This window comes from Eriocheir sinensis, chromosome 50 (genome assembly GCF_024679095.1).
Source record: "Eriocheir sinensis breed Jianghai 21 chromosome 50, ASM2467909v1, whole genome shotgun sequence".
In the NCBI taxonomy this organism is placed as follows: Eukaryota; Metazoa; Arthropoda; class Malacostraca; order Decapoda; family Varunidae; genus Eriocheir; species Eriocheir sinensis.
Window position 1 is genome coordinate 2,424,176 of NC_066558.1, and position 22,529 is coordinate 2,446,704.

The 22,529-nt window shown below is 51.7% G+C and overlaps 2 protein-coding genes across 10 annotated transcripts in view; both read left to right on the plus strand.

The window, feature by feature from the left end:
• LOC126982210 (neuroblast differentiation-associated protein AHNAK-like) overlaps positions 1-18,401 on the plus strand; it is a 37,722-nt gene extending 19,321 nt beyond the window's left edge. Inside the window, exons 3-9 of one of the 9 annotated variants that reach the window (XM_050834103.1) lie at positions 2,190-2,272; positions 2,486-2,560; positions 3,620-3,764; positions 4,046-4,254; positions 4,351-9,694; positions 9,833-9,928; positions 10,328-18,401. In XM_050834103.1, the coding sequence (XP_050690060.1) occupies positions 2,190-2,272; positions 2,486-2,560; positions 3,620-3,764; positions 4,046-4,254; positions 4,351-9,694; positions 9,833-9,928; positions 10,328-14,535 (10,160 nt within the window). In that variant the 3' untranslated portion in view covers positions 14,536-18,401. Of the gene's footprint in view, positions 1-2,189; positions 2,273-2,485; positions 2,561-3,619; positions 3,765-4,045; positions 4,255-4,350 lie in introns of all 9 variants that reach the window. The other 8 variants (XM_050834101.1, XM_050834102.1, XM_050834100.1 and 5 more) reach the window with 8 other exon arrangements.
• An 843-nt stretch (positions 18,402-19,244) lies between these two features.
• Positions 19,245-22,529, plus strand: part of LOC126982214 (intraflagellar transport protein 172 homolog) — a 35,460-nt gene continuing 32,175 nt past the window's right edge. Inside the window, exons 1-5 of the mRNA XM_050834114.1 lie at positions 19,245-19,380; positions 20,671-20,814; positions 21,087-21,199; positions 21,539-21,724; positions 22,280-22,367. Of these exons, the coding sequence (XP_050690071.1) occupies positions 19,342-19,380; positions 20,671-20,814; positions 21,087-21,199; positions 21,539-21,724; positions 22,280-22,367 (570 nt within the window). The 5' untranslated portion in view covers positions 19,245-19,341. The remainder of the gene's footprint in view (positions 19,381-20,670; positions 20,815-21,086; positions 21,200-21,538; positions 21,725-22,279; positions 22,368-22,529) is intronic.

Consider the following 22,529-nt stretch of genomic DNA (forward strand, 5'->3'; position numbering starts at 1 on the left):
TGTGTGTGTGTGTGTTTGAAAGTGTTTGTTTTCGTTTTCTTTTTTCTTGTTTTCTTTTTTTTCGAATTTTCACGATTTTTTTTCTCCTTTTTGCATATTTCTCATTTTCTTTCTTTTCTTATTATTTCTTATTTTCTTTATTTATTTGTTTTATTCATGGTTTCTGTTATGTCTAATTTTTGTTTTATTTGATATTTTCTTGTTTTTTTATCTTTTTTTTACTATATTTTTTCTTCCTTTTGTCTTTTTCTTCCTTTTGTTTTTTTGTTTTCCTTTTGTTTTTTCTTCCTTTTGTTTTTTCCTCTTCTCTGCAGGTGGTTCTTCGCCTCCAGGCTGTCTTCCTTTCTTGACCAATCGGCTTGTTTACTCTCTCTCTCTCTCTCTCTCTCTCTCTCTCTCTCTCGGAAATTCTACCTTCTCCTTGAACGTGAGAGAGCATTGAGGAGGAGGAGGAGGAGGAGGAGGAGGAGGAGGAGGAGGAGGAGGAGGAGGAAGAAGAGACGTGTCAAGGCATTGCTAAGTAGGTGTTTGGGGGGGGAGGGGGAGGAGGAAGGGGGGAGGAGGAGGAGGAAGAAGAAGGGGGGGAGGGGGTCGTGTGTGTGTGTAGTGGTGTGTGACTGTGTGTGTGTGTGTGTGTGTGTGTGTGTGTGTGTGCAGTTGTAGTAGTAGTAGTAGTAGTAGTAGTAGTAGTAGGAAGAGGAGGAGAAGAAGGAAGAGGAGGAGGAGGAGGAGGAGGAGGAGGAGAATAAATCAAAGGAGAAGAGGGAGAAGGAAGATGAGGAGGAGAAGAAGAAGAAGAAGAAGAAGAAGAAGAAGAAGAAGGAAAAGAACGAAAAAGAAAACAAAAAAAAGGAGGAGAAGAACAATTGCAGTAGTAGTAGTAGTAGTAGTAGTAGTAGTAGTAGTAGTAGTGGTGGTGATGGTGATGATGATAGAGTCCGTGGTGGAGGTGATAATGGAGGTGTCTTTCTTTCATGGTCACCTCGGCTCATTCCCAGTCATTGCGTGCGCCTTCACCTGCGCCTGCTAATGAGTGGACTGCGCCGCGCCTTACTGCATGACACTCGCTCGCTTCGCTCATGTCCTCGCTCACCTCATCCTCTTAATCACATTTTTATTGGTGGTTTTTTATTAGTTTTTTCATTTATTTGTGCTTGTTAGTCTAGTCTCCTTCTTGTCTCTTTTTCTCTCTGTCTTCTTTTCTTCTCCTCCTTCGCTACTTTTTATTTTGATCTCTCTCTACTTTTTTCTTTATCACATTTTTATTGGTGTTTTTTTATTATTTTTTTCATTTATTTGTGCTTGTTAGTCTAGTCTCCTTTACTTCTTGTCTTTTTTTCTCTCTGTCTTCTTTTCTTCTCCTCCTTCGCTACTTTTTATTTTGATCTCTCTCGCTACTTTTTTCTTTATCACATTTTTATTGGTGTTTTTTTATTGTTTTTTTCATTTATTTGTGCTTGTTATTTTAGTCTCATTTACTTCTTGTCTTTTTTTCTCTCTGTCTTCTTTTCTTCTCCTCCTTCGCTACTTTTTATTTTGATCTCTCTCTCTACTTTTTTCTTTATCACATTTTTATTGGTGTTTTTTTATTGTTTTTTTCATTTATTTGTGCTTGTTATTTTAGTCTCATTTACTTCTTGTCTTTTTTTCTCTCTGTCTTCTTTTCTTCTCCTCCTTCGCTACTTTTTATTTTGATCTCTCTCTCTGCTTTTTTCTTTATCACATTTTTATTGGTGTTTTTTTATTAGTTTTTCATTTATTTGTACTTTTTTATTTTAGTCTCCTTTACTTCTTGTCTATTTTTCTCTCTGTGTCTTCTTTTCTTCTCCTTTTCAACCTCTTTATTGTATATTTTCTTAGTTTTCTTTTTGCCATATTTTGTAGTTTTCATTCTTCGTTACTCTTTATTTTCATCTCTCTCGCTTTACTTTTTCTTTCCTCTCGTTTTCCTCCATTTTCACTTTTCTTTACTCCTTGTCTAGATCTTTTTCTCTCTGTCCTTTTCTCCTCCTCCTCCTTCTCCTTCAGTCCCATCTCCTCTCTGTTTTCCTATTCCATTTTGTTCTTTTACTCTCTCTCCTACAACTCCTCATCCAAATCGTCCTCCTCCTCCTCTTTCTAACCATCATGTTCTTTCTCTTATTTTCCTTCATATCTCCCTAATCCTCACCTGTTCCCTCCTCCCACAGGTACCACCGAGGCCCAACGCAGTGCCTCGGGACAAGGGGACGGTGCCACTCCTAATGATAAGTCCATGTCAACGCTAGAGAAGGTAGGTCACACTGGATTAAGGGGACCATTATGTTTTTTTCGGTAAATTCAAACTGATACAACGATTTTCTTGAAGTTTGTATGGATGATAGTTAGGATGTTTATTAATGTGTATGTAAAGTTTGAAGGTGATAGATTGAAAGAGTTAAGAGATATAGTGATTTATTTTCTGGAAGTGGCAAAATTTAATCCATTTCTCCCCTCTCCCCATTAGCTGGTTCATGCCGTTCGAACCACTGGCGGACGAAACGCTTCACCAAGACGAACCAGAGATGACTCCCAGCTGGCGGTAAGAGAGAGAGAGAGAGAGAGAGAGAGAGAGAGAGAGAGAGAGAGAGAGAGAGAGAGAGAGAGAGAGAATAACAAAAATGTATGAAGAGTGAAAAGAATAGAAAGTACTAGTTATTAAATTATTATTATTATTATTATTATTATTATTATTATTATTATTATTATTATTATTATTATTATTATTATTATTATTATTATTGTTATTATTATTATTATTGTTGTTGTTGTTGTTGTTGTTGTTGTTGTTGTTGTTGATTCTGTCTTCTTTTCTCCACTATTTCAATGGACTCTTTTTATATTTCATCTCTCTCTCTCTTCTAGCATCATTATGTCTCTCCTTGATTCTCTCTCTCTCCTCCTCCTCCTCCTCCTCCTCCTCCTCCTCTTCCTCCTCCTCCTAGAATACGTGTTGGCATGCTGCTAAGACCACTCCCTCTCTCCCTCCCTCCCTCCCTCCCTCCCTCCCTCCCTCCGTCTTCTCTACCTTCCTCTCTCTACCCTCCCTTCCTCCTTCCCTCCCTTCCCCTCCCCTGTTACCTTCTTCCTCCCTATATGTTTCTTCCCACCTCCTCCCTCCCTACCTCTCCCTTCTCTCCCTACCTAGCAGAGAGATGGAGGGAGAGAGAGAGAGAGAGAGAGAGGAAGGTCACTGTACTAACTTAACCTCACGGAAATTAATTGAAGAAAAAAAGAAGACAGATGATGATGATGATGATGATGATAATAATAATAGTGATAGAAAGACGTATTAAAGTTAATTAAGTGTGTGTATGTATGTATGTATGTGTGTGTGTGTGTATGTGTACTTTTTTTATATATCTGTCTGTCTGTCTGTATGTATGTATGTATGTTTGTTATCTAAGTATGTGCGTTTTTTCTGTGTATGTCTGTATTCGTTAGGATGTACGTGTGTGTGTGTGTGTGTGTGTGTGTGTGTGTGTGTATGTTTTAAGTTCAAATTTAGGTCTGTCTGTCTGTATGTATGTATGTTATAAGCACGTGTGTGTGTGTGTGTGTGTGTGTGTGTGTGTGTGTGTTCTCATCCCGTGTCCCGCAGGAGGCGGCGGTGGTGGCGGTGCCGCTGCGGGGCCGTGACTTCACCGGGCTGGGCTTCAACATCTACGGCAACATGCGGGACGGCGTCTTCGTCAAGGACGTGCTGCACCGCGGCCCGGCCTCGGAGGGCGGCGCCATCTCCCCTGGTGAGGCGGGGGGCGGGGTAAGGGGAAAAGAGGGGAAAGGTAGGAGGGTAGTTGGTAGAGGTAGGCAGGAAGGAAGGTTGGGGAGGAAGGAAGGTATCCAGACCAGTTAGGCGTGGAGGGAGGGTGAGGTGAGGGGATGAGAGTGAGGGGAGAGGAGGGAAGGGATGGAGTAGGGGGAGGGAGGAAAAAGGAGAGTAAAACTGTGTGTGTGTGTGTGTGTGTGTGTGTGTGTGTGTGTGTGTGTGTGTGTGTGCGCGCGCCTGACGCCCGTGTGCCCGCAGGTGACCGCGTGCTGGGCCTGGCGGTGAGCACGGAGCACATGGTGCACGAGGACGCCCTCACCATCCTGAGCTACGCCTCGCCCTACCCGGTGCTGCTGCTGCTGGAGAAGGCCGCGCCGGGCACCGCCGCGCCGCGCCCGTCGCCCCACGTGGCCGGCCGCCCCGTGCACCCCTTCTACCGGAGCCAGAGCATCGACGACTTGGCCAAGGTGAGCAGACCCGCCTCGACGGTGCCGTGAACGCAACACAACACAACACACTGCACAACACAACGCAACACTAACGCTTCCGCTTCTCCTCCCCAGATCGGCAAGGCTGACATGTCGCGGGTCCGCGCCGCGCGTGTGTCCGGCGCTGTCTCCGGGCTGGACATTTCCCGACCTGACCTAGTTGGGGGCCTGACCCTGGGGCCGTCCCGCCCTGTAGCGGCGCCTCGCACCACCACCGCCGCCGCCGCCGTGCAGCGCGAGGCGCCGGAGCGCCACTCTGAGCGTGCCATAGACGTGCCCGGCGCACCCGCGCCCCGCACACGGGACGCGACGGACGCCGCCGAGAAGGCCGACGCGCGGCACAAGTTCGGAATCAAGGTGCTGCCGGACCTGACGGGCCGCGGCGGCGTGGACCTGGAGGCCGGCGGCGGCGGCGTGGCGATCGAGGTGGCGGCACCCACGCTGGCGGCGCCGCAGCTCAGCATCGAGAAGGAGGCGCCGACCGCCCGGGTGGTCGCCGAGGCCCCCGAGGTGGAGGCGCGGCGGCCGGCGGGCGCCAAGTTCGGCATCAAGCTGCCACAGGTGCAGGCCGGCGGCGGCCTGGGCCTGCAGGGCGGCAAGTTCTCGCACGAGCCCAAGACTGACGACGAGAAGCAGGAGGCCAAGGGCTCCCTGGGGCTGGGCCTCGGCCTGGAGGGGCGCGCGCGCGGCCGCGGCTCAGACTCGGACTCCGCCGAGGACCAGCCCGACGGCACGGCGCGGCCCCGCGGCCTCGACTTCTCCTTGGGCCTGAAGGGCCCCGACCACGACGACGGCCACACGGGCGCCTCGGACGAGGAGAAGGTCAAGTCCAAGCACACGGTGGGCCTGAGCCTCGAGGCCCCCGAGGTGGAGGCCGATGTGCCGGGGTTGGACTTGAGCGTGAGGGGCCCCGAGGCCGACGCCAGGGGGGCTAATGAGGGCGACAAGGGCGGCTTCAACCTTAAGTTCAAAAAGCCCGACCTGAGCCTGCCCGAGCTGGGCTGGGGCAAGGCCAAGGCTGGGGGCGGCGAGGCCTCGGCGGGGGCTGACGCTGAGCTGACCGTGCCGTCCGCTGACCTCAGGGCCGAGGCGGAGCTTGACCTGGACGGTCCCGACGCCGGCAAGAGCCACAAAGGGTTCGGGCTGGGCTTCAAGGGCCCGGACATCAAACTGCCAAGCCTGGGCGTCAAGGGCGATGCTGAGGGTACGAAGGGCGGGCAGCCGGGCCTGGAGGCGGGCGTGGCGGGGCCCGACGTGAAGCTGCCCTCCGTGGACGTGAGGCTGGGGGGGCAGGACGACAAGGAGAGGGCGTCGGACGAGGAGGACGGCGGCAAGAAGAAGAACAAGAAGGGCAAGAAAGGCTTCAGCTTCGGCTTCAAGACGCCGGACTTCAGCCTGCCCAGCATGGGCCTGCGCGGCCGCGGCGATGGCAGCGGCCCGGGCGAGGACAGCACCGACGACGAGGAAAAGAAGGCCAGGAAGGGCGCCAGGCAGGGCGTGGACCTCTCCCTGAAGGCCCCCGGCGTGGACATTGACGGCCCCAAGATCGACCTGAAGGCTCCCGAGGCCGAGCTGCGGGCGCCCAGGGTGGACGTGAAGGGCGGCCTCACGACGCCTGACCTCACCACCCACACGCCGGACGTCCACCTCCAGGCGGCCTCGCTGGGCCTTGACGCGCCGCGCCTCGACCTCCAGGGCCGCGCCGAGGCCGAGGCGATCAACACAGACGTGACGCTTCCCTCCGCGGGCGTCTCGGTGGACCTTCCCGACGCCGAAGAAAACGTTGACTTGAAGCTCAAAGAAAAGGGCAAGAAGGGCTTCAGTTTTGGCTTCAAGGGCCCCGACGTGAGCCTTCCCAGCATGAGCCTGAAGGGGAAGGGAAAAGGTGACAAGGAGGAGAAGGAAGAGTCGGATAATGAACACGACAGTGACAAGGAGAAGAAGAGCAGAAAGGGCTTCGGGTTTGGCTTCAAAGGCCCCGACATCAACCTGCCCAGCATGAGCCTCAAGGGGAAGGGGGAGAAGGATGACAAGGACGACAAGGACGAGTCAGACGATGACGACGATGAAAAGAAGAAGAGCAAAAAGGGCTTCAGTTTTGGCTTCAAGGGCCCTGATGTCAGCCTGCCCGGCGTGAGTGTGAAGGGGAAGGGGGAGAAGGAAGGAAAGGAAGAGGAATCAGAAGATGAGGATGATAAAGAGAAGAAGAGCAAAAAGGGCTTCAACTTTGGCTTCAAGGGCCCTGATGTCAGCATGCCCGGCGTGAGTGTTAAGGGGAAGGGCGGGAAGGAAGACACAGAGCTCTCAGACAGTGAAGACGAGGAAAAGAAGAAGAGCAAAAAGGGCTTCAGTTTTGGCTTCAAGGGCCCTGATGTCAGCATGCCCGGCGTGAGTCTGAAGGGGAAGGGCAAAGGTGATAAAGAGGAGGAGGAAGAGAAGGGCACAGATGATGAGGATGATAAGGAAAAGAAGAGCAAAAAGGGCTTCAGTTTAGGCTTCAAGGGCCCTGATGTCAACCTTCCCAGCGTGAGTCTGAAGGGGAAGGGCAAGGGTGATAAGGAGGAAAAGGAAGAGTCGGATATTGAAGACAGTGACAGGGAAAAGAAGAGCAAAAAGGGCTTCGGGTTTGGCTTCAAAGGCCCCGACATCAACCTCCCCAGCATGAGTCTGAAGGCCAAGGGCGACCAAAAAGACAAAGAAGCCTCAGACTCAGACGAAGACAATGAAAAGAAGGGTAAAAAAGGCTTCAGTTTTGGCCTCAGGGGTCCCGATGTGAGTGTCCCCAGCGTGGACATCAAGGGTAAGGGCGACAATGAAGCCAAAGAAGAGAAGGATGACTCAGACGACGATGAGAAGAAGAGTAAAAAGGGCTTCGGCTTTGGCTTCAAGGGCCCTGATGTCAGCCTTCCCAGCGTGAGTCTGAAGGGGAGGGAGAGAGGCGACAAGGGGAAAGAAGAAGAGGAAAGTGATACTGAGGATGAAAACAAGGAAAAGAAGAGTAAAAAGGGCTTCAGTTTCGGCTTCAAGGGCCCTGATGTTAGCGTGCCCAGCGTGAGTCTGAAGGGGAAGAGTGAAAAAGAAGATGGGAAAGATAAAGAAAACTCAGACTCAGAAGATGACGATGCAAAGAAGAAGGGCAAAAAGGGCTTCAGTTTTGGCTTCAAGGGCCCTGATGTTAGCGTGCCCAGCGTGAGTCTGAAGGGGAAGAGTGAAAAAGAAGATAGGAAAGATAAAGAAGACTCAGAAGATGACGATGAAAAGAAGAAGGGCAAAAAGGGCTTCAGTTTTGGCTTCAAGGGCCCTGATGTCAGCCTTCCCAGCGTGAGTCTAAAGGGCAAAGGCGAACAAGATGATAAACAAGACAAGGATGAGTCAGATGATGATGAGGAGGATGAAAAGAAGAAGGGCAAAAAGGGCTTCGGGTTTGGCTTCAAGGGCCCCGATGTCAGCCTTCCCAGCGTGAGTCTGAAGGGGAAGGGCGAGAAGGAAGAGAAGGAGGAATCAGACGACGACGATGAGGAAAAGAAGAAGAGCAAAAAGGGCTTCAGTTTTGGCTTCAAGGGCCCCAACGTGAGCCTGCCCAGCGTGGATGTCAAGGGCAGAGCAAAGGGCGAGAAGGAGAAGGAAGAAGCTGAATCAGAAGACGAGGACGAGGAGAAGAAGAAGAGAAAGGGCTTTGGTTTTGGCTTCAAAGGCCCTGACATGAGCTTGCCCAGCGTGGATATCAAGGGCAGAGCAAAGGGCGAGAAGGAGAAGGAAGAAGCTGAATCAGATGACGATGAGGAAAAGAAGAAGAGCAAAAAGGGCTTCAGTTTTGGCTTCAAGGGCCCCGACGTGAGCCTGCCCAGCGTGGATGTCAAGGGCAGAGCAAAGGGCGAGAAGGAGAAGGAAGAAGCTGAATCAGATGACGCAGACGAGGAGAAGAAGAAGAGAAAGGGCTTCGGTTTTGGCTTCAAGGGCCCCAACGTGAGCCTGCCCAGCGTGGATGTCAAGGGCAGAGCAAAGGGCGAGAAGGAGAAGGAAGAAGCTGAATCAGAAGACGAGGACGAGGAGAAGAAGAAGAGAAAGGGCTTTGGTTTTGGCTTCAAAGGCCCCAACGTGAGCCTGCCCAGCGTGGATGTCAAGGGCAGAGCAAAGGGCGGGAAGGAGAATGAAGAAGCTGAATCAGATGACGATGAGGAAAAGAAGAAGAGCAAAAAGGGCTTCAGTTTTGGCTTCAAGGGCCCTGACTTGAGCCTGCCCAGCGTGGATGTGAAGGGCAGAGCAAAGGGCGGGAAGGAGAAGGAAGAAGCTGAATCAGATGACGCAGACGAGGAGAAGAAGAAGAGAAAGGGCTTTGGGCTTGACTTCAAAGGCCCTGAGTTTAACCTGCCCAGCCTCAGCCTCATGGGGAAGGAGGGGAAGAAGGAGGCGGAGGAGGAAGATGAGTCAGGTGATGAGAAGAAGGAAAAGACCAAACGAGGCTTCAGTTTGGGCCTCAAGGCTCCGGACGTAAGCCTCCCTAGCGTCACCCTGAGCCGAAGAGAGGAAGAGGAGGAGAAGGAGAAGAAGGAGAAGGAGAAGAAGGAAAAGGAGGAGAAGGACAAATTAAAAAGTGGGTTCAACTTCGGCATCACAACCCCTGACATCAACCTCCCGAACTTGAGCTTGAGAGCAAAACAAAAGAAGGACGATGACTCCGATGAAGAAGCGAAAAGAAGAGGGCTGAGTTTAGGGCTGAAGGGGCCTGATGTGTGTCTCCCGGGCTTTGGGCTTATGGGTCAGGGCAAACAGGAAGCAGGATTGGATGTTAACGTTTCCCGACCTGATTTTAAGATGCCCGAAGTTACGACATCCTCAGCAGGGAACATCGGCGTTGAGGGTGACATCAGAGCCATCAACATCCCAGAGAAAGAACTGTCACTCGGTCTTGAAGCTCCTGAGGTCAAGCTTCCTTCTGGCAAACTCGAGGCTTCTGTTGACCGTCCGCAAGGGAAGATGGGACAAGTTGACCTGACCCTCCCGAATGCAAGTCTGCCCAGCGTCAGTGTTAAGCGAGGTGACAGTCCCGAGGAGGAGGAGGAGAGGGAAAAGGTTAAAAAGGGCTTCGGTTTTGGCTTCAAGGGCCCAGATGTCAGCCTTCCCAGTTTTAGCATGAAGGGGAAGGGAAAAGGTGGTAAAGAGGAGGAGGAGGAAGACACAGATGATGATGATGATAACGAAAAGAAGAGCAAAAAGGGCTTCAGCTTTGGCTTCAAGGGCCCTGATGTCAACCTTCCCAGCGTGAGTCTGAAGGGGAAGGGAAAAGGAGATAAAGAGGAGAAGGAAGAGTCGGATAATGAGGAAGACAGTGACAGGGAAAAGAAGGGCAAAAAGGGCTTCAGCTTTGGCTTCAAGGGCCCCGATGTCAGCCTTCCCAGCGTGAGTCTGAAGGGGAAGAGTGAGAAAGATGATAGGAAAGATAAAGAAGCCTCAGACTCAGAAGATGACGATGAAAAGAAGAAGAGCAAAAAGGGCTTCAGTTTCGGCTTCAAGGGCCCCGATGTCAGCCTTCCCAGCGTGAGTCTGAAGGGGAAAGGCGAGAAGGATGACAAGGAAGGAAAGGAAGAGGAATCAGAAGATGAGGATGATAAAGAGAAGAAGAGCAAAAAGGGCTTCGGGTTTGGCTTCAAGGGCCCTGATGTCAGCATGCCCAGCGTGAGTGTGAAGGGGAAGGGCGAGAAGGAAGGAAAGGAAGAGGAATCAGAATCAGAAGACGAAGAAAAGAAGAAGAGCAAGAAAGGCTTCAGTTTTGGCCTCAAAGGCCCTGACGTGAGCCTGCCCGGCGTGAGCCTGAAGGGGAAGGGCGAGAAGGAAGACAAGAAAGACAAAGGAGACTCAGACTCAGAAAATGAAGACGAGGAAAAGAAGAGCAAAAAAGGCTTCGGGTTTGGCCTCAAAGGCCCTGACGTGAGCCTGCCCAGCGTGAGTGTGAAGGGCCAGGCGAAGAGTGACAAGGAGAAGGAGGACTCAGATGAAGATGAAGATGAGGAAAAGAAGAAGGGCAAAAAGGGCTTCAGTTTTGGCTTCAAAGGCCCCGACGTGAGCCTGCCCAGCGTGAACATAAAGGGCAGGACGAAGGGCGAGAAGGAGGAGAAGGAGGACTCAGAGGAGGATGACGAGAGGAGCAAAAAGGGCTTTGGTCTGAGCCTGAAAGGTCCTGAGTTTGGGCTGCCCGGCCTGAGCCTGAAGGGCCGCGGGAAGGAGGGGGAGGAGGAGGAGGTCAGGGAGGCAGAGGAGGCCAAGGAGAACGAGAAGAACAAGCGAGGCTTCAGCCTGGGCCTCAAGGGCCCGGACGTGACCATGCCGAGCCTGAAGCTCAAGGGAGAGAAGGAGGCGCGGGTGGGCTTGGCCGTGGAGGGGCCCGAGGCGCACCTGTCCGCCCTCAGCCTGCGGACGCAGCCCGCCGCCGAGGCGGACGACGAGAAGGCGCGGCGAGGCCTGGCGTGGGGCGTGTCCGGCTCCAGGGTGGCGGCTGGCCTGCGGGAGGACCACGGGAACGAGACGGACGAGGAGAAGGACAAGGGCGCCAAGAAAGGCCTCGTCTTCGGCATGAAGGCGCCGGACTTGAGCCTGCCGAGCGTCAGCCTGCGAAACAACGGCGAGGAGGGCGGCCCCGGCAAGGCCAAGGCCAGCCTGGGCCTGGGCCTGAAGGGGCCGGAGGTGACGCCGCCCGGCCTCAGCCTGAGGGCCCGCGCCGACCCCCCCGAGCGAGGCCGCGACAGCGAGGACGAGGCCGGCGGCGGCGGACGAGGCCTCGGCGTGAGCGTGGCGGCGCCGCGGCTCAGCCTGGCTCACCGGCTGGAGGCGGCCGCGGCGGACCTGAGCCTCGAGGGCCAGGACGCCGAGCTGGAGTGTGACCTGCCCGAGGCTGACATTGACCTCAAGAAGGCCAAGATCGACCTCCCCGAAGTTGACCTCCAGGCGGGCGTTCTGGAGGGCGAGGCCTCCGCGCGGGCCTCCGGCGTGGAGACAGAGAGCTCGCGCCTCTCGCCGGGCTTCGGCATGGCCTTCGGCTTCAAGGGCTTCAAGAAGCACATCGGCCTCGACGCGCGCGACGCCAGCCTGCCGGAAGTGGAGGCGGCGGCGGAGGGCCTGAAGCCGGGCGTGGAGGTATCGGTGGAGGCGCCCACGCCCGCCGCCAGGGCGTCCCTGGAGGCCAAGGCGTCGGGCGTTACCGCCGTCGAGGTGCCGATCAAGGTGAAGGCGACGGCGCCCGCCATCCCCGCGGCAGCGCTGGAGGTGGAGGCCGAGAAGGCCAAGGCCAAGGCCAAGGCCAGGGACGACGAGGACGACGAGAAGGCCAAGGTGAAGCACAAGTTCGGCCTCGGCTTCGGGTTCCGGCGGTCCTCGGACAGCGAGGAGGACGCGCGGGAGCCCACGTCCCTGACGCCGGACCCGGACCGCGGCGCCGCGCGGGACGACAAGAAGAAGGGCCGCGGCAAGATGAGCTTCGGCTTCCGCGGGTTCTCGCGCTCCTCCGACACCGAGGAGGAGCACCACCCGCCCGAGCGGCCGCCGGAGGAGGCCGAGGACGAACGGGCGCGGCCCCGCGTCAAGGGCGGCCTCAGCTTCGGCTTCAAGGGGCGGGGCGGCCGCAGCTCAGACTCCGAGGACAGCATCGACCACCAGCAGCAGCAGCAGCACGGCCGCGTGGACACCGATCCCCAGGCCGAGGCGGCGCCCGCCAAGCACAAGGTCAAGCCCAGCCGCAGCTTCGGCTTCAAGAGCAAGAGCAAGAGCTACGACATGGAGGGCGGCGAGGCCGAGGCCGACCTGCCGCGTCGGGAGGCCGAGGCCGAGGAGGAGGTGAAGGTCAAGACGAAGTCTAGCCTCAACTTTGGGCTGCGAGGCTTCGGCAAGACGGAGGCCAAGTACGAGCTGAAGAGCGACTCCGAGGCCGGCGAGGCCGACGAGGCCGCCGCGCGCGCCCGCCAGCAGCAGCAGCAGCAGAAGGGCCGCGGCTTCGCCTTCCGCAGCCGCAGCGGCCGCAGCACCTCGGACTCTGAAGGCCCCGAGACGGAGGAGCGCGTGGAGCTGGACACGCGCGGGGCCGAGGACAAGACGAAGGAGAGCAAGAGCAAGGGCCTGAGGCTGGGCTTCAAGGGCTTCAAGAACCTGAAGGGCAAGATCCAGACGGAGATCAACCGCATGCGGCACGATAGCCACTCCAGCGAGGACGAGGCCGTGCGCGACACCCCCGACCCCGAGGCCGCCGAGGCCAAGCGGAAGAAGAACCCCAAGAAGAAGAAGGACAAGGAGAAGAAGGCCAAGAAGGAGGACGAGGACGCCCACAACACGTCCGAGGAGACCGCCATGGCGCTGGCCGCCGCCGCCGCCGCCAAGGACAACCGCAGGAAGCGGCCGGAGAAGGCCGTCCGCTCCTCCTCCCCGTCCTCCTCCTCCTCCAGCTCGTCCTCCAGCTCCGACGAGGACGACGAGCACCGGCCGGAGGGGAAGAAGAGGAAGCGGGGCCGCAGTCGGGGCCGCGCCGTGGCCACGGGCGTGACGGAGGTGATGGTGACGGAGCAGCCCGTGGACGTGGAGGTGGTGGAGGTGGTGGAGGCCACGACGCGCCGCGTGGACGTGGCCATGCCGCGCCTCCAGCAGATCGACGTGGACTCCGCGCCCTACAAGCGGCGCGCCCCGCAGCCCCCCGCCACCGAGGCCGCCGCCGCTGTGACCCCCGCCAGCGTGGTGGTGAGGGCGGTGCAGCTCAAGAGCGCCGCGCCGCCGCCGCCGCGCGAGGGCAACGTGGAGGAGCGCGTGGAGGTGGTGGAGGTGGTGGAGCGCACGGTGGTGACGCGCCGTGTGCAATCGCCGCCCGTGCTGCCCGACGCGGCCTCGCTGGCCTCGGACAGTGACGGGGAGCGGGAGGTGGTGCGCGGCGCCGCCCTCGTCGCCTCCACGCCCAAGCGGCCCACGGACTCCGAGGAGATGAAGCGCAAGGCGGCCTCGCTGGGCGACCTGTCCCGCCTGCAGGCCGAGCCTGACCCCGTCAGCCTGCTGCTGGAGCGCGCCGTGTCCCTGGACCTGACGCGCACGCCCGCGCACCAGCCCGCCCTGCACCGCCCGCACCGCCTCACGCTGCCCGACTCCTCCGCCACCTCCATCGAGGAGGAGGGCGGCGGCGCGGGGCTGCGCGAGGGCGGCGGCGCCGGGATGCGGCGCGCCGAGCAGTGGGGCACCCTGGAGCAGGCGCTGCTGTTCCGGCGCGTCAGCGAGTCCAGCCTGGCTGAGGCCGTGTCGCCGCGCGTGTCCCGCCTTGGCGGGGACGCCGACGGCCACCACGAGGGCGAGTCCGTGTCCCACATCGAGATCAGCGGCTTGACCTCCGTGACGGACGTGTCCAGCCAGTGGGTGACGGCCAGCGAGTCCTTGGCCAGCGGCGTCACGCTGAGCCACAACGCCAGGGGCGAGGAGCTCGACGACCCGCCGGCCCTGCCCGCCACGCCGCCGCCCGCGACGGGCGGCACGACCATCACGCTGCTGGACGGCGACGCCACCATCACCGAGGCGCTGCAGCCAACCCGCGCCGAGGAGCACGTGGTGGTGGTGCAGGGGCGCGGCGCCCCCGCCGAGGAGCGGCACCTTGTGAGCAGCTTCAGCGTGCAGCTGCGGCAGGCGGGCATCCCCCCGCGGCCTGTGGCCAGCAGCAGCTGCAGCAGCAGCCGCAGCAGCCTGAGCAGCGACAGCGAGCTGGAGGGCGGCGCCGTGGGCGAGGGCGTCACGGTGACGGTGTCGCCGCAGCTCAGCAGTCTGGACGTGGGCGGCGGCAGCCCGCCCGCCTCCTCCCCGTCCGTGCCACCGCCCGTGCCGCCCAAGCCCCGCCCCCGCACCGCCTCGCCGCCCAAGGTGGCGGTGTCGCGCCACGAGGCGGCGCTGGTCACGGTGCGGGAGAACGGCGCCGTGGTGGTGAGCACCGAGGGCGGCGGTGTGGGCGTGGTAGAGGGCGGCGCGGCGGACACCGTCACCATCGACACGGTGGAGGTGGGCGGCGACACCATCCTGCTGACCGGCGGCGAGAACGGCGGCGGCGGCGGCGGGCTGTCCCCCACCCTGGTGCTGGAGCGCGCCGCGCTGCCGCAGAAGTCCCTGACGCAGATCACGGTGGACGGCGGCCGCTACATCCTCAACGAGGGCGGCCTCAGCCAGACGCTCATCATCTCCACGCCCTCACGCCTCCAGGCCTCACCCCCGGGCCCCGACTCGCCCCCGCCCACTCTGCAGCCCCCGCAGTAGCCCCCCCCACCACGCCGCCCAGCGCCTCGCCGCGTGTGGGCGGCAGGCTCAGCATTTATGGACCCCCCCTGTGGTTCCCCCTCGGCCCCCCGCGCTCCCCTTTCCTCTCCTCTCTAGAAGTGTTCAAAGTTTATACTTTTTATACCTTACACTCCCGCCGCCGCCGCCGCCGTGCGTGGGCGTCCGCGCGCCGCCCCGCGAACAGTTGTTAGTATTTTTATATTTTATCTTTGTATATTGGTTGACGGTGTTTGGTGTACCTTGTGTATTTAATAGTCCAAGTCTATATTTGGGTGTATATAAGATGTACTAATAATAGCGTAGCCACCTTGTGTAAGCGTAACAACGAGTCGACCTAACACTGGGCCGTCCTGGGCGGCGGCGCGGCGGCGGCGGCGGCGGGCGGCTCTCTTGGTCATCTTGCAGGTCAACAGCACCACACAGTGACACACACACACACACACACACACACACACACACACACACACACACACACCAGCGGGCCACCCCAGCCTGGTGCCGAGCCGCCGGGCCTTGAGACTCGTGCCTTACAACCCGCGCCACACAGCCCGCCCCGCCTGGACCTGTAGCCTCCGCGCTCCCCGCCCCGTCCTCTTCTGCAGGGTCAGTGTTTGGGACCTCCGGCTATTCGATCCCCCCCTCTCCCCACCTACACACACACACACACACACACACACACGCGCGCGGTAGGTCAGTCACGCCGTCCGTCCGTCCGTCCGCCCGTCCGCGCCCCGCCCTGTGATACGGTTCTTCGCAGCGCTCAAGTGCCATTAGCAATAGATCACTAAAGAAGAGAACACGACGAAAACGATGTAGTAGAGACCGCGCGTCACTTAGAAACCCCGACCCAGTAATATCTCCCCCTTCACTTAATACCCTTTCCTTCCTTTCCCTCCCTCATGTCTTTAACTTAGGCACTGAAAAACGTTCGTAAGAGGACCCACAAACGTTTGACAATGCGAGTGTTTGTTACTTCTGACCTTCCTTCCTTCCCGCCTTCCTTCCTTCCCGCCTTCCTCCCTTCCCGCCTTCCTTCCTTCCCGCCTTCCTCCCTTCCCGCCTTCCTCCCTTCCCGCCTTCCTTCCTTCCCGCCTTCCTCCAGCCCTCCCCTTCCCGTCCCTTCAGTATTAAACCCTTTTCTCATCTTTATGTTCAAAATGATTAACCTTCGCTGTGATACCTTCAAACGATTGTACGAAAGCTCAAAGGTAGTCGATGTTGGACGAAGAATAAGTAGTAGATGTTGTAGTGTTTTCATATTAGCGAACGAAACAGCGTAAATAACGAAAGTAGATGCTGGAGAAAGATGTAAGTAGATGCTATAGGTACATAAACACATTTTTTTATATTAGAGAACGAAAGGAAAACGGTAAATAATGAGTACTTCTTGATTTTTATATATTTTACGCGTTTTACCTCAATATTTTTCGATCTGAATTTACATATATATTTTTTTCCTTCGTATATGTCGAATTTATTTTGCGTATCTTATTCAGTATACTAAAAAATGTTGACAATTTAACTTTTTACATTTAACACATTTGTTTTTTTCGTCAATTTCCGTTTTTTCTGCGTATATTAAGTTTATTTTGCGTATTTTATTCAGAATCCCCCAAAAGGTTGATAATTTAACTTTTTGACATTTTACGCATTTGTGTTTTTCGCCAATTTCCGCTTTTTTTCTGCGTATATCAAATTTATTTTCCATATATTATTCAGAACACAAAAAAGGTTGACAATTTTAACTTTTTTAATTATATGTATTTGGCATTTCGTTTTTATTGCTTTTTCGTCTAAATTTCCGTTTTTTTTTCGTTTATATGAAGTTTATTTTGCATATTTTATTCAGAACCCAAAAAAGGTTGACAATTTAACTTATTTGATCATGTATTTTACGCGTTTTATTTATTTTTTTGAAATTCCTATACTTTTTAGAGTATGTCAGATTTACTTAGTATATTTTATTTTGAACAAAAGGTCTGCAATTTGACTTCCAGAATCATATAATTTTTTTTTAGTCAAATTCTCTTGTTTTATTTTCGTTTTTGCTAGATTTATTTCGCGTATTTACCATTACAATTTAACTTCCCGAATCATATATTTTACGCGCTTTTTAAAACAATTTCTCGTATATAAAAAAAAAACTTAAATTCCAGATGTACTTTGCATATATACCGTTTACAATTTAACTTCCCGAATCATATATTTTACGCGCTTTTTACAACAATTTCTCGTCAACATAAAAAAAATTCCTCGATTCCAGATGTATTACGCATATTTAAATCAATCAATCACCACTTACAATCTATCTTCCAGAATCATATAGTTTACGCGCTTTTTACAACAATTTCTCGTCTATATAAAAAAAGTTCTTCGATTCTCACGTCTATAGTTTTCGCCATAGTCCTTATTGTAGCAGATTATTCTTGTATTTTCGGTGCAGACTCGAACGCACCATCATCGCAATCATCAGCAAAGGTTGTCCGAGGCAGTATTCTTGCAGGGGAACACAGGTAACACAAGCTTTAATTAAACAAAAAAAAAATACCTTCTTTTTAATAATTATCAATGACTTCCATAAGCAAACATATCAACCCGACCCCGAGTGTGTTTTCAACGGGACCAAGTGAAGCTTTACACGCACAGGAACTGGTGTTTTTTGGGTGTTTTTTGGTGTTTTTTTAAGTTTTGTTTCGCTTTTTTTTTCGATTTTCCAATTTTGTTATTTTTTTATATTTTGTCATGCCAGAAAAACCAACTCGTCTTTTTTACATTATTTGGGTTTTTATTTCGTTGTTTTTTTACGGTTTTCTGTTTTATTATTGTCAGGAAAATGTAAATCAACTTGCCTTTTTTTTATTTTTTAGTTTGTCTTCGTTTTTTTCCGTTTTCTGTTTTATTATTAGTCAGAATATGCATCCAAATTTGTCTTTTTTTAATATTCTTTGTCTAGTTTCATTTTATCTATTTTTGGTTTTCTACTGTATATTTTTTTTGTCCTACGGAAATTCATATCAAACTGTCTTTATTTTTTGTAATGTATTCGTTTTTTCAATTCTCCATTCTATTAATTTTTTAGTCATACGAAAATTCACACAAATACGTCTTCTCAATATTTATTTTTGAGTTTCATTTCGTCTTTTTCCAATTTTTAGGTCACACAAACTTGTCTACTTTTATAATCATTGTTCGTCTAATGATATTCAGATTTTTAGGTTTTTCATTTATATTTAATCATACAAACTTGTGTTCTTGGATACATTTTTTGAGTATTTTATTTTTTGTCCGTTTTTTTCCATATTTTTCGTCATATTTTTCACGGGTGGTTCTCAAAGCTAACACCGGGCAGATGGCGCCGCTGTCTATCGTCCTTTCCCTCTGTAACAAGCCACTTAACCCCAGACAGAAGGATTGATAACAGGGAACCGTCTTTATCATTAGCTTCCAGAGTCACCCAACGGCCTGAATATTTAGTTATCTCGAAGGAATTGTTTAGTAATCCCTGACGCCCCGAGAGACAGCGTTCAAGAAGGATTGGAGAGTTTTTACTTAAGCCATTCCACGTTAATTATCAATATAGGTGCTGACTAACATTTGTCGTATAGATATATATAAATAGATATGTATGTATGTATTAAGTTTACTGTTATTTCTGTATCTGTTTATCTCCTTCCTCCTCCTTCTCTTTCTTCTTCTCTATTTTCTTTTTCCAGTGTTTTTCTTTCTATAATGTCTATATATATAAAGGAGTGAACCCAATACAAAATCTCGGTTGTGTAGTATTTTTAATTAATGCACTATGCTTAACTTTATTTTCCCCCCTCTGTAATAAAGTTATCAAGATACGTGAACTGTTTCTGTCTCCGTGGTCAAGTGCCTAGCTATGAACTCACGAGTCTGGGTTCTCGGTCCGGACAGTCGGCGCGCAGTCCACACAGCTGTCCATCCTCCCTTTGGGGCTGGTTGATTAATGAGTACCTGGGGAAACATGGGAAAGGTAAAATGAAGTAATCCGTTTGTCACACTGTTCCTAATCTAAGGTCAGTTGGGTCCACTACACAGGGGAGACAACAGAACACAGGAGAGTATCCCACCCCTGCCACCAGTGTGATACAATTTTTATTTTCTACGTCATTCACTCCAAGATTTAAATACCTTTCTATAGATCTTGATTCACGTACGCGGCCTCTGCGAGTCACGAAACACACGAGAAAGAAGCTAATTAATTCGTACACTCACCCAGAAGAAAAAATACAATAAAAAAATCAGAAAGAGAGACAAAGAGGAGGAAAGGAAAAGAGAATGAAAGAGAAAGAAGATGAGCTGAGATGACAGAGAAGGAGAGGAAGAGAGAGTGAAAGAGAAAGACAGAAGATGAGCTAAAATGACAAAGAGAAGGAGAGGAAGAGAGAGTGAGAGAGAAAGACAGAAGATGAGCTAAAATGACAAAGAGAAGGAGAGGAAGAGAGAGTGAAAGAGAAAGACAGAAGATGAGCTAAAATGACAAAGAGAAGGAGAGGAAGAGAGAGCGAAAGAGAAAGACAGAAGATAAGCTAAAATGACAAAGAGAAGAAGTGGAAGAAAGAGTGAAAGAGAAAGACAGAATAAGATAATATAAGCTACAATAATGATGTTGTTGTATAGTGAACCCGTTACAAAGACACAAACACAAACACAGCCGCTGCCAAGGCGACGCCCACACTCCTGTCATTCCAAAGCCCAGAAATGGTCACGTGTGTCTCCTGCTCGTATTTTCCCCTCCCGTAGCTGCTGTGAGCCGCGGCCATGAACATCAAGCACATAAAAAATATTCTGCCGCCCCAGGTAAGCATAGCAGGTGTAATTAAGGCGCTGTGAGGCGTTGATGAAGAGAAAATAAGGGATAAATAACACCCGACATTCCTAAGTGTTTACCTTCCAAGACATTGATGGCAGTTTGATTTCTGTCATATGTCAACGATAGTTTACAAGCTTTTGGAGTTCCTAGGCTATTTTATCAAGAGTATATCATTAGACCCAATAATACCAGCTTCGTTATGTGAGTCGGCAGCCTCAACCTATCCTGAGGTAGCCTGTAGGGTATTATTGTAGGAGTACACCAGTCTAGAGATGGCTTTTCTTACCCTGACCATTAGAAAGAGCTCCGCATTCTGAGTAAATTCATCCCCATAAACACCCCTCGGAAATCATTTATAACGGAGGGAGGGAGGGAGGGCGGTCAAGGCCAGGACGTTAGGTTAGGTTAGTTTTAGGTTAGGTTAGTGTTAGGTTAGGTTAGTTTTAGGTTAGGTTAGGTTAGGTTAGGTTAGTGTTAGGTTAGGTTAGTGTTAGGTTAGGTTAGTTTTAGGTTAGGTTAGGTTAGGTTAGGTTATGTTAGGGTTATGTTTAGTTTAAATGCACCTGTGTGGACGAAACTAGTTTTTTCTGGTAGATTTCGGTCTGTTTTGAATGAATGTGCTCTAAATTTTTTATCACAAATCATTAGTCTCTTGGTTGGAAGGGGGGTAAAAAAACACGTGATTTGCGATAGAAATGACACGCATATTCATTCAAAACAGGCCGAAAACTACCGAAAAAAACTAGTTTCGTTCGGAAATGCGAGACTGGTGAAGTGCTACAAATTTACCGCCTGTAGAGCGTCAGGCGGGGGAGGGGGAGCGGCGTGCACCCCGCTGTGGAGGGCAACACTATTTATTTTGATGTCTTCTTGTGCTTTTGGTCTTCACAATCGTACCCCATGGAAGTGGTTAAAGGGAAAGTTCAATAGCAAAGCCCCCAAGTCATAACATGATGCTCAGTGTGGCTATATTGAGATCAGAGGAATTTGAGGAGAGTAAAGCCCCCCCAAGTAGGAGATGATGTTAGGCTTTATAGGATTTGAGAAATTTAATTATTTACAGTAAATTGCAAAATACATTGATAGCAATTAATTACATAACAAAACATGCCAGGAAAAGTGTTCTGTACACCATGGTGAGACGGGTTAAGTCACAGATATTTAGTGGAGTAACTGATGACAGCAGACCAAGGTTAAGGAGTATAGAGGGATGCCAAGAAGGGGAAAACTACATGTTATAGAAGAACAAAATAGACGCTTGTGTCTCTCCCTGCCAGGACGGGGCGGCCAAGATCACGGCGATGGCCTGGTCACCCAACAACATCAAGCTGGCGGTGGCCACAGCGGAGCGTGTGGTGCTGCTGTTTGACGAGCAGGGGGAACGCAGGGATAAATTCTCCACCAAGCCAGCAGACGCCAAGGTGTGTGTGTGTGTCCAAACCTGTGTAATTTTTTTTTGTTTTTTTTTTGTCATGTTTGATTTTTCTATGAGTTTTGTCTGCTACTTATTTCCCATTTCATCACAAACTCTTCCTTTTAATTAACGCCTTTCTCCTCTTAATAACTTACTTTTATTTTGTATTATTCCTCTTCTTTATCTTTTTTTCCTTCACTCTCCTCCTCATTATCTTTCTTCTTCTTTATCTCTTTTCTGCTTCATTCTCTTCACCTCTCTCTCTTTCTCTCCTTCCAGTACGGCAAGAAGAGTTACCTGGTAAAAGCCATCGCCTTCTCGCCCGACAGCACCAAGCTAGCCATCGGACAGACAGACAACATCATCTATGTCTACAAGATTGGGGAGGACTGGTAAGAGGAAGAGGAGGAGGAGGAGGAGGAGATGAATAAAAGTGAAAAATATAAAAAAGAAAATATACTCATTCTCATATTCACTCCACTCATACTTATCCTCATGCCCTCATACTCACTCATACTCATCCTTCATTGTCCCTTTCCTCATCTTCCCTTCAACTCATTTTTCACTCATTTTCATCCTCACCCTTCCCCTTCACCTTCCTCTCTTCATCTTCCCTTCATCACCTAGAAGAAGAAGAAGGTGTTACATACTCATATTTTATCCACACCCATACTCATCTTCATACCCACTCCTCATCTTCCCTTCCTCATCTTCCTTCCCTTCGTCGTCAGGGGGGAGAAGAAGGTGATATGCAACAAGTTCGTCCAGTCATCGCAGGTCACATGTTTGGCCTGGCCGGTGGAGGGGCCCATTGTGTTTGGTCTGCTGGAGGGGAAGGTGCGGGCTGCCAACATCAAGTCCAACAAGTCCCAGACCCTGTACCAGACCGACTCCTATGTGGTGTCTATTGCGTCAAAGTGAGTGCGTTTTTTTTTTTTTTTTTGTGTTTATTGTTTTATTTTTCTCTCATTTATTTACATTCTCTCTTCTCTTTTCTTTCCACCTTTTTCCTCCTTCTCCTCTTACTTCTCTTCCCTTCCTTACACATTTTTCCTCCTCTTTCCTTCCTTATTTTTCCCCTTCTCTTCCCCTCCCATTCTCCTCCTCCCTTCTTCTCTTCCCTTCTTTACCTACATTCTCTCCTTCTCTTCCCTTCTCTCACATTTTTCCTCCTCTTTCCTTCTGTATTTTGTCCCTTCTCTTCCCCTCCCATTCTCCTCCTCCCTTCTTCTCTTCCCTTCTTTACCTAGATTCTTTCCTTCTCTTCCCTTATCTCCTTTCCCTTTCATCCTCTTCCTTCCTTCCTTTCCCTATCCACTGTCCCCCTTCTATTCCTTTCCTTTCCTTCCTCTCCCTTTCATTCTTTTCCTTCCTTCCTTTTCTTTTCCTTCCTCTCCCTTTCATTCTCTTCCTTCCTTCCTTTCCTTCCTTCCTCTCCTCTCCCATGACCACTTAACTCTTCTCCTTTACAGCCTTCGAGGGACAGCCTTCCTCTCGGGTCATGCGGACGGCTCAGTGGTCCGGTTCTACGTGGCTGACGACCCCTACCAAGAACCCCAGGTAAGGATGTTCGGAAGCGACAAACAAACAAGTAAACACTCAGACTATTATTGGTATGGGCAAGTGTTTATAGTGGTGCCATCTTGCTTGGCTCATGCTGCCCCCTGGAGCTTATCTTTGATCGTCTTGTAGAGAGAATTTAGAGTCCGGGTTGATAGGTGG